This window comes from Choloepus didactylus, chromosome 8 (genome assembly GCF_015220235.1).
Source record: "Choloepus didactylus isolate mChoDid1 chromosome 8, mChoDid1.pri, whole genome shotgun sequence".
In the NCBI taxonomy this organism is placed as follows: domain Eukaryota; kingdom Metazoa; phylum Chordata; class Mammalia; order Pilosa; family Megalonychidae; genus Choloepus; species Choloepus didactylus.
The window spans coordinates 65,372,619-65,387,723 of NC_051314.1; the positions used below are offsets into that span (position 1 = coordinate 65,372,619).

Below are 15,105 nucleotides of genomic sequence, written 5' to 3' on the forward strand. Positions count from 1 at the left end.
CCCTTGGAAGGAGTGTCATTTTCAGTTAATGCCACCTTCTTTTACGATATTCTCCCTAGTTCAGAAATCGGCTCAGCCCTAGAAGGAAACCTGAAATGGAAATACATGTTCTCTTTCTTCAGACAAGGAATATAAATTAGAGAGAATACAGGCTTGGCTGTCAGCAGACCTGGGTTTGGGTCACAGTTTGTTACTTATTGTGTCACTTCTCTGAACCTGAATTTTCTCACCTAGCAAAGTTAGAGTAGGATTACCTGTGATCAGGAGAGGAAGACTTCACAAAATGGCATTTTCCAGGGTGAAGTCACCACCATTTGGAGTCTTGCAGTCTCAGAAACCCAGGAAATGGGATCTCCTCAGCATCCCACACTTAAGCTCCAGGACGCTGCTTTGGAACCACTAGAGACAGATGTAAATCAGAATGAAAATCTGTTCACAAAGAAAAATAGATGCATACAACTTTAATAAAGATAAAATAGATATTATTCAACATATTTTAAAAGAGAGAGAGAGAGAGGGAGGGAGGGAGAGAAATAGACACGTTTCTAGTAACTAGGTTACTGATTATCAGTTGCTGGGTCAGTCTGACCAGCATGTTCTCTCCCTGTAAAACCAGGGACAGCTAACAAGCAGAATGTTGGGGAAGGATGGAATTTAGGAACATGGGTTAGAGTTTGGGTTGTGTATTATAATGATCAAGCCAGATCAATCCTGATAATGTATGGTTTCCATTATTTCTTTTGTCTATCGTTTTGTCAAAACATACTTCCCGAAGTGTAAAAATCATAACTCTTATACAAATAATAGTTGGCTCTTGTCAAAATTCTGTTTAATTCATTAATGAGGATGACAAAGCTTGTTTGAAGGAGGATAAAGAAATTTTTGTGTATCTTAGAGAAAAAAAGAGTGCTGGACTAACATTTCTAAGTTGGAATCAAAGCTGCTCAAAGACTGATAGGGAAATAAAAGCATAGCCTTTAAGGTTATCCATCTTTTCTAAGGAACAGAAATCATTTGAAGGCCACTGGGGGAGGGGATGAGCCTTTGGGAAACTGCTAGGGCCTGGAAACTGCTTCTGGGGATGGCAGTCACCAGCCTTCACTTGCTCAAGATAGTAGTTGTGATAGATAGATGGCGAGATAGATGGATGAATCGGTAGATGTAAAGATAGATAGAAGAATAGATAAAATGATATGGGAAATGTGACAAAATATTAAAAGTTGGTGGATTGGTACATGGGTGGGAGGTATGTTGGAGTTCTCTGTATGGGTTTTGTATTATTTTTGTATCTGTTTTCTTACTTTGAAATCATTTCAAAATAAAAATTATACATGGAAAAATTAAAAGATAGTAGTTGCAATTGCCCTTAAAATCTAAGTAGGGAGAGCTAGCTCTGTTGCTAAAGCCTTTCACATGTGTCAAAACTGAAAATATAAACATTGGGTTTCTGATCTTTGCCTCCAGGACATTATTCAGACATGAACATAGAGTTACATAGAGTAACTTAGAAATATAAAACAGGGTAAACTTGAATCGTGATGAAACCCTCTGCCTCCTGTTAAAGTTTCTGTTCTCAGGAGGGTTAGAGGCAATTACGGCACATGCCGATGGACAGTTAAAATTGAACTGAGCTTTGTAGAGCTGTATCCCAACCCTGGAGTGTTAGGTTCCAAGAGGCTTATTGGCTCTTTAAGAAGAGAAATATCTAGCAATTGAGTTCATGATCTAGGTTCCCCAAAGGCACCCTGTTTGGCACAGAATAGAGATCTTACAAGAAAAATGTTGTTTCAGGTAGGCTGAGGTGGAACGTGAAGCCAACTGACAGGGTGGCGAGCTCTAGGAGCAGGGAGCGGGAGTTTATGTGGATGTTTAAGGAAAGCCCCCAGAGGTCTCTGATGAGAAGAATTATGGCAGAAATGATAAATTATCCATCTTTGGTTTGTTGGGCAATTGGAAATGGATAAAGGCTGTTGACTGGCTAGGAGATTTTATGTCCAGAAAAAAATTACAATTTGGTGAAGGAACACAGCAAATGCGGTCGGATGTTCTGGTCTTGAACCCTAGAACTTGTGTATTCTAACTGGACAAGACAGTCCGTCAACTCTTCCAAGTCTCAGTGTCCTCATTAGTAGAAAGGAAATGATCCTACTGTATGGAGTTGTTGGGAGACCTAAAGCAATCACATATATGAAAGTGCCTGAATAAAAGATTAGTCTGTGAAAAAAAAAAAAAGTGAGTTAAACCTTGGAATCCTTAGAATTATTTCTGGACAGGAAATAAATCAGAAGTAAGCACTACCCATCTTCAGCCAAAGAGGGCTATGCAGCACAATATATTGTTACTGCTCTGAAAGTAGCTTGCTATGCTCCCCATTTTTACAAATTATTGATTTCTGAGATCGTACCTTTTATGTGGTTTTAAAATAATTTCATTTTTGTTATATGCTATTTCCAGGAGACCCATAGAGCTGGCTATTAAAATTTAGTATCCTCTAACCTCAAAAATCTTTCTAGAGAAACAGATTGCTTTCAAATTAAACCATTTATTAGCCTCTCATCCTGAGGAGTTGCCATAGAGATACATCAGGTTTGAGGCTTAGGAAAGCCAAGCCTCTTGGACAATAATTTTGACCTTAAAGTTAATAGCAACTCTGACCTATTTCCAAAGCCAATCTGCTAGGCCACTCTGTTTGATATCTCTCTCTAATAATGTTCAGTTACTATATTACCACTGATTGGTGTTGGCTGTTTTAGGTGCCACTTAATCTTCTGTCCCTCTGAGTTCCTGGCCTGTGAAGCAGATACCCAAGAATCACTGGCCAATTGAGCAATGAAGAATTTCATTTTTCCAGGCCAACACCAAATGTTCCCCCAGTGCAAGGGTTCTGGAAAATATGCCTTAGACTAAGTGGGTTTCCTAACACTCATGGGCAACTGCAGGCTTTGGGACCCTCACATTCAGGTGCACCTCAGAAAAATGGCTGGTCCTTCAGAGCAGACCCTGATCCACTTACCTAACCAGCCATATGCACAGGGTCTATAGGGCTGCCTTCCCTCCCCTCCCCACACCTAGTTGCAAGTTGAGCAGAGATAGCTAGGAGGATGCATCACCCTCTGGGATAAATAGCAATGGTCCCAGTCCCAGATGTGCTTGTTACATGGAGAGTACATGGCTAGAAACAAAATTGGAAAAGGTGGGCAAAGGGACAAGAAATCCCAGGGTCTTTGCACAGCAGGAACTTCAAACAGCGATTTCATCCACTAGTAAACAGGGTGTGCCGGTTTGAGTGTATTATGTCCCCCAGAAAAAGCCATATTATTTGATGCAATCTTGTGGGGCAGACATATTAGTGGCAATTAAGTTGGAACATTTGGATTAGGTTGTTTCCATGGAAATGCGCCCCACCCAACTGTGGGTGACGATTCTGATTGGATAATTTCCATGGAGGTGTTACCCCACCCATTCAGGGTGGGTCTTAATTAAATCACTGGAGCCATATAAATGAGCTGACACACAGAAAGAACTCCATGCAGCTGTGAGTGACATTTTGAAGAGCAACTGAGAGTGACATTTTGAAGAGGAGCTACAGCCAAGAGGGACACTATGAAGAATGCACAGAAGCTGAGAGAGTAGCTGCAGATGAGAGACAGTTTGAGGACTGTGTTGAAAGCAGACTTTTGCTCTGGAGAAGCTAAAAGAAGACAAATGCCCCAAGAGCAACTGAGAGTGACATTTTTGAGGAGCTGAAGCCTAGAGAGGAACGTCCTGGGAGAAAGCCATTTTGAAACCAGAACTTGGAGCAGATGCCGGCCACATGCCTTCCCAGCTAGCAGAGGTTTTCCGGACACCATTGGCCATCCTCCAGTGAAGGTACCCGATTGCTGATGTGTTACCTTGGACACTTTATGGCCTTAAGACTGTTACTATGTAACCAAATAAACCCCCTTTTATAAAAGCCAATCCATTTCTGGTGTTTTGCATTCCAACAGCATTAGCAAACTAGAACACAAGGCCTAAAGAATGTCAGGCTATCACTAATCCCATTAGCTACTCTTCCTCCTCCTCCTCTTCTTCCTTTTTTTCTCCCTTCTCCCCCTCATCCCTTTGAGAAAGGAAAATGAGACTGGCAGGAAAGGGACTAGGATATTAGCCAGAAATATTTCCTCCAATGAAGATCTGGGCAGGAAATATTCAAGGTGAATCTGTGATATCTCGTGCCAGAAAGCAAAGAAGCTTTCAAAACAAATGGGTCATATCAAAACAGTACAGGAGACAATGTAAAGGACTCTCATTGGCCAAAGATGAGACAATTTGAGCATCAAAAAGAATAATAAATGCAACTGATTGAAATACATTGAATATATAAAAACCTATAGGTTCATACTGACAGTTAACAAAAGTCCACCCCCCTGAGAAAATTCCTTATTCTGAATATGAAAAGGAAAGGATTAAGCATTCATCCTGACTATGTTATACAAACTACATTTCAGATTAACCAAACGGCACTAATTGATGAAGGAGAATTCTTCTTTATAAAATAATTCTAACCAATAAATATAGAAAAAGTTATAAAATTAGAAAAAAAATCATCATTTTGTAACCCCTAATGAAATTGATTCAGACAATGACCATCAATGGATAAAACCTTAGATTAAAGGTTGTTGGGAAACTTGACAATGGAGGAATCAGGCTGTCATCACATCATCACCTGAACCCACCAAAAGTGGGACAACTAGACATTGAGTGATGTGATGTCACAGAAAGCACACTGTAGTACCTGGGATCTAGTCATGCTCCCCCACTCCAAGAAAAAGATGAACCTGACTCAAATCAAGCAGTCAGAGCTAATTTCCATTTAGAGGAATCTTCCAGTTTGTTAATGCTGCCTGTTATGCAAAATACCAGAAATGGATTGGCTTTTATAAAGTTGCTTTATTTGGTTACAAAGTTACAGTCTTAAGGCCATAAAAGTGTCCAAGCTATGGAGTCAACAAGTATACCTTCACCGAAGGAAGGCCAATGGTGTCCAGAAAACTTCTGTTAACTGGGAAGGCACTGGCTGGCGTCTGCTGATCCCAGGTTGTGTTCCAGCTTCTCTCTCAGCTCCTGCGCATTCTTCAAGTGTTCCTCTTGGCTGCAGCTGCTCTCTAAAATGTCACTCTTAGCTGCTCTGAGCTCCTTCTGTCTGTGAACTCTTTATATGGCTCCAGTGATTTAATTCAGACCCACCTTGAATGGATGGGCTAACACCTCCATGGAAATTATCCAATCAAAAGTCTTTGCCCACAGTTGATTGAGTCACATCTCCATGGAAACACTCAATCAGTAGGTGCCAACCTAATCAACACTAATATGTCTGCCCACACAAGATTGCATTAAAGAATATGGCTTTTGCTGGGGGACATAATAATACAATCCAGCACAAGGAAATATGTGGGACAATTTCCAAAAGAAATCAATAACGGGGAAAAAAGGAAGGGGATGTGCTCTAGAAAGGAGATTTAAGAGACTGTTGGGGATTGACTCATGCCCCCCACAAAAGGTATGTTTGGGTCCTAACCCCTAGTCCTGTGGGTGTGAACCCATTTGTAAATAGGACCTTTGAAGATGTTACTTCAGTGAAGTATGGCCTACCTGAATTAGGTCGGGCTTTAATCCGGATTACTGGAGTCCTTTATAAGCAGAATGAAATTCAGACAGAGAGAAAGAAAAGCCACAGGGAGCATCCAGAAATGGGAAGTCAGAATAAGAGAAAAAAGATAAAAAAAGAGAAAGAAGAGGTCACCATGTGCATTGCCATGTGACAGGAAAGCCAAGGAACCCCAAAGATCACCAGCCAGCCAGAAAATACCAACCTGGGAAGAAGCAAGTCTTCTAGCCTCTGAAACCTTGAGCCAATAAATTCCTACTGTTAAGCCAGACCATTGTATGATACTTGTTTTAGCAGCTAGGAAACTGTTAAACACAGTTTAGCAGAGTCCAAATACAAAAGTAATATGTGGATTTTGTTGGGATCCTGATTTGTTCAAACCAAATCTAAAAATCCGTTTTTGAGATATTGAGATATTCAGGGATATTTTATTTGGGGTTAGGTATTGGGAGATCTTGAGGAATGAAAGTTAATTCTTTCGTTGAGTTTTGACATTACGTTTATGTAACAAAATGATCAGTTTTAGAGATGCATGCTGAAGGATGTAGGGATGAAATAACACGAGGACGGGCATTTGCTTTAAAATACTTGCCCAAAGAAGAAAAAGGGTGTACGATCTAAGGGTGGTTAGCTCTTGACGGTTGTCAGAGCTGAGTGATGAGTATGTGGGGGCTACCTGTTCTGGTCTCTTTCCTATGGAATATGTTTGACATTTTTCATTAAAAAGTAGCTTCCTTCCATAATCTTCCCCCAAGGGAAGAGGGGCAGAAGTCTCCTGTCCTATGGTCTGAGGTAAAAACTTAATTAGAAAGGGGCATAAAATTTCCTCTCAGCAGTAAGTATTTATTAAGCAACCACCTGGTAGGTAAAGAACGTGTGCCATGGAAAGATTTGAGCTTCACAGTTAAGGCCTGAGTTTGAACCACTTCCTATTGCTTGCTGTTTGACCTTGGGCAGGTTTCTTTTGCCCTCTGAGCTTTCATTTCCCTGTGGAGACAGTTACATCCTGTTTGCTTTTCAGATTATTGCCTCAAGTCCCACAAGGCCTTATTAGCAGGAAGGACAGCTCTCCCGATGAAGGGACCCATCCCACTCTCCTCACTGCTCAGCACTGGGGCTTTTACAGTGCACAGGAGGGAAAGGCCAATGTCAGATGTGTTCTCACTTCTCTCTGCCACACGTGCCAGTCTTGGAGCTTAGTCCTACTCAGCCCCAGCCACCCCAGCCACCTTACTGCAATGGCCTTGCTCTCTAATCCCAGCATGGCCTTGGAGGAACAAGGCTTGAACCCCAGAATTAAATCCCCTCTTAGGTCACACTCATATTCTTAGCAATGGCTTAAAAGCACAGCCCAAGGCCATAGTGACTGGTTCTAACTGGCTTCCAAATTCAACCACATGGTGAGTCAGAACAGCCCTTTTGTTTATTCAACAAAATATTTACTAACCCTATTATGTGGCAGGCACTATTTTAGGGGCTTGGGATATATCACTGAACAAAACAAAGATGCATGACTCCCTCAAGGAACTTGGGAGGGGGACATCTCCCACATACCAACAAAGACTTCTCCCCTCCTGGTGAGTTTTGCTTTGGGAGGTACCTTCTCTCTTACGCAGTTTGTGTCTCCTTTTCCCCAACATCAGAGTACTTGTCAGAGGAAGGGCCGGATTTTACTAAGGTAGACACACACACACACACATATATACACAAAACCCTTATTTAGTAAAGTGGGGCTTACTACTCTATACTCACGTAACTGAGTGCCACTAAAGTGATCCTTCCACAGAAATCAGGGCAATTTCTTCAGATTAAAAATTTATATTTATATGGCTTCATGTAAAATTGAGAATCCTTACCCATTTTGCAGGATTGGTATGAGGATTAAATCAGATATCTTCACTGGACAATAAACTCATGGAAGCTATGGTTTTGTTTTGTTTTTTACTACTGTATCTCTAAAACAGTTTCTGGCACGTTACAGGGTCATAGGGGTTCAGTGCACAGATGCACACACACATACAAACACACATACAGTCGCATACACTCAATGATGGAATGAACCTTGGAAGAATGGCATCTCAATAAATATTAGTTTCCTTTGTTTCCTTTTCCAGGACATGCAATAGCTCCTCTGTTGTGTGGAGAACCATACACAGCAAACTTCAATGTACACATGAATCACTGGGTCTGCAGATTCTAGCTCAGTTCACCTGGGTTGGGGCCTGAGATTCTGCATTTTAGCAAACTCCTGAGAGATGGGGATGCCCCAGCTGGGACCACGCTTTGAGTCTCAAGGGCATGGAGGCACATCTTTTCCCCTTAAAGCAAAGTTGCAACAATTTCCTGAGCCCTTTCCTTCTGGTGTACTTGTGAAAAAGATGGGGGTAGGGATGGAATGTTGATGTACCATGTTTCATAGGATCTAAGATGCCATTGATTATTAAACACAGCTTGATTTTAGAAATCTGCAATATTCGGGGGTCTATGGATGTCAGAATTCCCAGGAGTGACGTCTCCTGTTTGTTTTGGTCTGTGTCAAAGATGAGTCTCCAGCACCATGTGACTCTCAGGCAGGCTTGGTGGAGCAGCAGTCTTACAAGAGTGCACCTGCTGGTGCTGGGCACACCTTCAAGTCAGACTAGAGAGACAAATCGAAATTTGGCAGAACTCTCTCCCCTCGTATATACCTGTATTCAATCTGGGTCAGTTACCACGTTTCTTTCATAAAGGGCTCGAGCAACTCCTGTAAGGGTAAGCCTTGTTTTAGGATTTCTGAAAGTTACATCTCTACTGAGGTGGCATTGACTTTGGAAACCCCCTGGCTAGGGCTGCAGCATCCTCTTGGGAGACATGTAGTGTCAGTCTTGCAAGATGCTTTACTGGCTGTCATTAATGTGTCTTTAGCATATATCACAAGATCTTAAAATGTGAAAGAAAAACAAAAACAAAAAGGGTCATCTTAGAATTGATGAAATAAGGCAGCTTGAGAGGCAATAGAGCATCATGGTTAAGCACAGGAGTCTAGAATCTGGAGTCGACAGACATGGCCTTAACATTTAAAACCTAAGCGGCCTTGGGCAAGTGTTCCAGTTTGCTAATGCTGCCGTTTGCAAAAGAAATGGATTGGCTTTTATAAAGGGGATTTATTTGGTTACAGAGTTACAGTCTTAAGGCCATAAATTGTCCAAGGTGAGGCATCAGCAATAGGGTACCTTCACTGGAGAAAGGCCATTGGCCTCCAGAAAACCTGTTAGCTGGGAAGGCACGTGGCTGACATCTGCTTGCTCCCAGGTTGCATTTCAAAATGGTGTTCTCCAAAATGTCAGCTTCAGCTTTCAATGGCCATCTTCAAAATGTCTCTCTAAGCTGCAGCTGCTCAGAGGTCCTTCTGTTTGTGAGCTTTTATTGGGCTCCAGTAAACTAAGACCCATGCTGAATGGGCGGGGCCACACCTCCATGGAAATAATCTAATCAAAGGTACTACCCACTGTTGGGTGGGTCACGTATCTCCATGGAAACAGCCTAATCCAAAGATTCCAACTTAATCAACAATAATACATCAGCCCCCACAATCTTTACATTAAAGATTATGGTGTTTTCGGGGACACAGTACATCCAAACCAGTACAGCAAGTTACTTCACTTTTATACAACTGAATTTCATCACCTCTAATTTGGCAATAATGACCTGGGCTGCCTGGTGAATTGTATTGACCCAGTGAGCTTGATATTTCAGCTCTCTGTCCAGAAAAATAAAAACCTACAAACTGTTCACTTTTGCATTTCCTTCACTATTCTGTACCTTTCTGAACTAAAATAACTGGGTATTAAAACTAAATGGGCTATAAAAGCCTTAATCTATGTTTTGCTCTTTTTGACTATTTTCTAAGAATGAATTCATGTATTAGTGGCATAAAAAAATCAATAAAGACAAGAACAAAAATCAGTAAAAAAGTAAGCCCCAGTTATCACTTAAATAGTGCAGCAGCAGCCCACTGTTTTTGTGGAGGGCATGCGGCAAACCTCAGTGAAAAACGTGCCCACCTTAAAGCGCTGTGTGTTAAGTGCTTAGTACAATGCCTGGCGCAGCGTCCAACACAGTGAGTGCCCGGTGAATATTAAATACTAATGTGTTCACCTCTGGAGGGCAGGCGCTTCCCCTTTTTTGTTGACTGCAGTGTCCCTATGCCCAGAACTGTGTTTGAAACATGTAGATAAATGACAAATAGGGTGGGATGGGGGGATGGTTTGGGTATTCTCTTTTCACTTTTATTTTTTATTCTTATTCTGATTCTTTCTGATGTAAGGAAAATGTTCAGAAATAGATTGTGGTGATGAACGCATAACTATATGATCATACTGTGAACAGTTGATTGTATACCATGGATGACTGTATGGTTTGTGAATATATTTCAATAAAACTGAATTAAAAAAAAAAAAAGAAACATGTAGAGGCTCAAGAAACATCTGATGAATGTATGAATGACTTATTCATTTAACTGCAGACAAACTCTTGCAGGTGGCCAGGTGGAGGAATGAGGTCGAGGGGAAGGTCTGGCTGGCAGGAACTGGCCTCAGATGCAAAGAAAACTTTTTGAGGCCCATAGCAGAGAAGAGTGGACACTTTTGGGTTGCTAAACCAAACCCTGGGCAGGTCCTGAGGGAGCTATTGAAGTCAGGCTCCAGAGCAAGGCATTTGTTACAGGAACACTTTAGCGTCTTCTAAATAGCTTTTGGGTGACTGTATTATTTGGGGTACCATAGCAAATAAAGAGACTGACCTCATGGATACTGCTCTAAGGGAAGCACTGTACCCAGTGGGCTTAGTCCTTGACATCTCAGGGGGCTGCTCCTGGAAAAGAGTGGAAGTCAATCTGCCCTGGGGAAATTCTCACCTATTATTTGCCTAATGGCTTTGATTTTTATAAAATGCCAGGATGCTCCAGTTCTCCTCCTCCTCCTCCTGAAATTCTGGATGGGACTTTACAAATTCCAAGGATGTTCTTGAAAACGTGAAAACACTGCAGGGGAAGGGAGCTGCCTAATGCTTTTATTATAAATCCATTATGTTATGGAAAATAGTTCGAAAAGATTGTTCTTCAAGAAGTTGCACAAGCAAAAGTCTCCACCCTAGCTAAATTTTCCCATCACACTTTCTCACTTCTCAGGTGACCCTGTACAAAGACTCTGACATGGAAGACTTTGGGTTCAGTGTAGCAGATGGCTTGCTGGAAAAAGGAGTTTATGTCAAAAATATTCGCCCAGCTGGTCCAGGAGATCTTGGTGGCTTAAAGCCCTATGACAGGCTTTTACAGGTAAGACATCAGGTGGAATTTTAATTTCTAGGAGAACTTTAAACCGGGAACTTCCTCCAAATCTTCCTGAATATTTGAGCCCTATTTTTTTTTTTTTTTTTGCTCTTTTTTTTTCCTTCAAACCTTTTCATCAAGATTACAAATTAGTAGCAGTGAAAGAGCTAAGAATTTTCAGCTCTAGTAAATCCTATTCCAATTCAAATTTCTCTTGTTTCTTATCCCTATGGATTTAGATTTTGGGGGACTGAGCTGAAAACCATCTTTTCCAATGGTTTACTCCTCAGCTTCCACCCAATCACGGGCCATTTCCCATGATGATATGGTAATCACATAAGTATTAAGCAGTTATTTGACTCCAAGTCCCCACCAAGACTAGTTAAATCAGAATCTCTGGGAGTGAGAACTGGGCATCAGTTATTTTTTGAACCCCCACCACCCCCACCCACCAGCCCCAGGTGAGTCCAATGGGCAGCCAAGATTGAGAACTACTGGCTTAGATGATTCTTGTTTTCTAAGTTTTACTTGGCCAATACCCTCCCATTTCCTCTTGCCTCAAGATTGAATTAGGGGTCCCTCCTATAAATTTTATAAGCTTTTTCCTTTGGTAGAATTTACCAGTTTTTGGAACTGCCTATTTCCCTGTATATATTATCGAGCAGATGATAAGCTTCTAGAGAGCAGGACTACTACCTTATTCTCTCATTTCCCTAGAGTACTATACAGTGTTTGATATCTGAATATCTCACATAATATCTGAAACCAACTGAACTTGCTTACTTAAGGGAGCTCTACTGTGATCAAGTATAATTTCATTGAGTAAAGAAAACTCCTGATCTTAGATAGAGTTTTTGGGGAAAGCATTCTACAGGTTGATGTCAGTCCTAGCATGCTCAGCTAGATGGATTTGTCATCAAACAACTGACTTTCAAAGCATGAAAGCTGATACTGATTGGTTGGCTTTCAGAGGCATGTTCACTGGAAGCAAGTTGTCATCGATCAATTAGGTTTTAAACCAATTCTGGTGACTATTTTTACTGTGACGCTAGAACATTTAGTCTTACCCTAGGAGTATGGGGATACTTTCCTTTTCCATAGATACTCTAATTTTGTGAATAAATAACTATGGACAATTTACTTGACATATATGAGTGTCTTCCTAACCTATAAATTGGAGCTAAACCTACTTTCTTGGAAATTGAGACTATAAAAGTGGACTGGACTCAGATTGTGAAGGGCCTTGAATGTTGTGGTAAAGCTCATGGACTTTATTCTGGAAGTATATTGATTTCTTTAAGCAGAAGAATGACAGTTTGTAATTTGGAAAAATAACACGATGTTATTTAGGATGGGTTGGAGGTGGGGTGAGGAAGGGAAAGACTGCAGGCAAGGCGAGCATGGTAGGTTTGGGCAAGAGACCTATTTCACTTGATGAGCCAAATTTCTCCACTGCAGCCTGGAAGAGCTGTCCTGGCAGGTTGGGTCTGTTGCTCTGGAGAGATGTTAGAGCCAGAGATAAAGAATTGGGATACTGAAGGCATGAGTTGGGATAGAGTTGCCTATGGAGGGCTTATAGTAAGAGAAGAAAAATAAGATTGGATTCTAAGAAGAACAAAATTTAAAGGACTGGAAGAAATAAAAGGCAGGGAAGGAATGAAAGCACGCAGTTAGAATGGTAGGAGAATTGAAGTGATGGTGTAAGAGCCAAGGAAGCAGAATTTTAAGAATGAGTAGGTGGTCAAAAGTGGCAAATGCTAAAGGCTGAGGATGAGAATTCAAGAGACCAATCCTAGATTCGACATGACCTGAGAAGGTTGGGAAGAGAATGGGAAGTCAGGTGGTGGAAGCAGCCTGTTGAATTTTAAAACTTTTGTTGAAGTAGAAATGAAAGGAGACGTGCATGTGTATAAACTGAGGAGATGGGCTCAGCTGCTAAAAGAGGCACGTCAGCATCATGGTGAAGAGCACAGACTTTGGAATCAGCCAGACTGCCTGGGATCAAATCCCAGCTCCACCACTTTTTATTACCCACTGACCTAAGGCAAATCTCGTCGTCTCTCTGTGCCTCATCTCCTCATTTGTAAACTGGGGATAATATTCAGAACTTACTGAGCACCTGCCATGGGTGAGGCAGTCTGCTGGGCTTGGGATGTTAGGACATGTGCGTCTTGCCTGCTCTAAAGGACCTTACAGTTGGGTCATAGGGAATGAGAAGTAAGCTAAAAACTGTCATCGTGTGGTCTGAGCAGAGACAGGCCTCTGTGGGGGTGATCATTTAAGTACCTTCAAGACTTTGAGCAACTTGTACTCCTGAAGTGCTACCTTGGGTTTTGTGAATTATCTTACGACTATAACAATAATTTAAAATGGCTCTTCTTGACCTTTTAGGTTAACCATGTCCGAACAAGAGACTTTGACTGCTGCCTTGTTGTGCCCCTCATAGCAGAATCTGGTAATAAACTGGACCTGGTTATCAGTAGAAACCCACTGGCTTCACAGAAATCCACAGAACAGACTCTCCCAGGAGAATGGAGTGAACAGAACAGTGCTTTCTTCCAGCAGCCTAGCCACGGTGGTACTTTGGAGACACGAGAACCCAATAATACATTATAGCAACGCTTTTTATAAAACAGGACAAAAGACGTTATCTACATGGTGCTAACAATCCCTTTAAGATTTCTGTGTCGTTTGAAACACAGATAATTGTGTGGCATTAACTGCAAGCACAGGGGTCTTTTAAATCTCTCATGGCTCATGTTCACTTCCCTTTTGAGGTAGAAGAGGTTTCTTTTTTGGTGACCACTTTAGGATATGATGGCAGGCAATTCTCAGTCAGGCCCAATGATAGAGGAAAAAAGAAAAATAGGTAGGCCGCCCCTTCCCACAAACGAACGTCTGAGGAAGTTTTTTAAAGTTCACCTTATGATCACTTTTTAAAAAGAGAAACATCTGTTTGAAAATATTCTCTATAATTTCCCTAATTCACTTTGGAATCAGTTTCTTATGATGAAATCTTTAATGTAAGAACTTGACCAGTAAGGCTTTTCATAAAGCTGGCTCTACTAGGGGAACTAGTGTTTTGTAAGCTGTTGGGACTGCCGCAATGGGAGGGGTACAGGTATAAAATTAACTTAAAATGTCTCGGCAATGATGCACGTAGGAGACCATAATAGGTGGTGGTAAAATGTTTTGCCCAAGTATAGGAATGATTTTAACTAAGATGTATGCTATTCCCTATGCAACAAATTATCAAACAGGATATGTCTTGTGACCTGTTTTTTTTTTTTTAAGAACACATTTTTAATAGCTGAAAAGTGCTGATAATGAATTAGTGTTTAGTAACACTGAGAATTAGTTATCTTTTTTTCAAATTCAAGACTAAGAACTTAAGAGAGAATGAGTCTATTAAAATGAAATTCATCTTAATGATAGGCAAATCAAACTCATACTGCTTGACATGTTTTGAAAACTGGTAATATTGAGGGTGTACAGCACATGTACTTAAAAATGACACTGGACTATCTTTTGTTCTGAGCCATGCCACTTAACCGAAATTGTAAATACATTTTTCACAAAATGCATTGCCAATTATTACCATCCCTCAAAGCAATAAATTGTGACAGTTGCTTTTTATGTTTGTCAGCAACTGTTTTCATCTGTTCAGATATTTTGAATAGTTACACTAATAACTGTTATTTGGTGAATATAAAAAAATAGATCTGGATATTAATTGTAGAATCTCCATATTGAAATGATTACTTTCCAAACATTTTCATTTTGGTCAATACTTCAAACACTTAAGTAAAGCATTCATACTCCATGTGCTTTGTTTAAGGAAAAAGTTCACTTTTCTTTTTGTGCAAAGAAATATATTATTTCAGTCACATTTCAGAACTGCCAGGGCAAGAAAGAAAGTATAAAGCCAGAATCATGTTAAGAAAAAAAAAAGAAGATCATGAGTCACTTAAATATGTATTTTTATTTGTAACAAACAAGTATTAAACTGTAAAGTATTTTTGTACAAATTTAATACTTTAATAGCATGATATTTATCGTCTATGTATGCTTTTGGGGAATTAAAAATTGTTGCAAATATTTGTATGAAAAAAAAAAACCCTCTACCAAATGGAATAAACAGTGATTT

General features: G+C 40.6%; 1 protein-coding gene across 5 annotated transcripts in view; it reads left to right on the forward strand.

The window, feature by feature from the left end:
- GRIP1 (glutamate receptor interacting protein 1) overlaps positions 1-15,105 on the forward strand; it is a 447,814-nt gene extending 432,709 nt beyond the window's left edge. For all 5 annotated transcript variants that reach the window (XM_037845410.1, XM_037845411.1, XM_037845413.1 and 2 more), the window contains 2 exons: positions 10,818-10,964; positions 13,350-15,105. In XM_037845410.1, the coding sequence (XP_037701338.1) occupies positions 10,818-10,964; positions 13,350-13,574 (372 nt within the window). In that variant the 3' untranslated portion in view covers positions 13,575-15,105. The remainder of the gene's footprint in view (positions 1-10,817; positions 10,965-13,349) is intronic.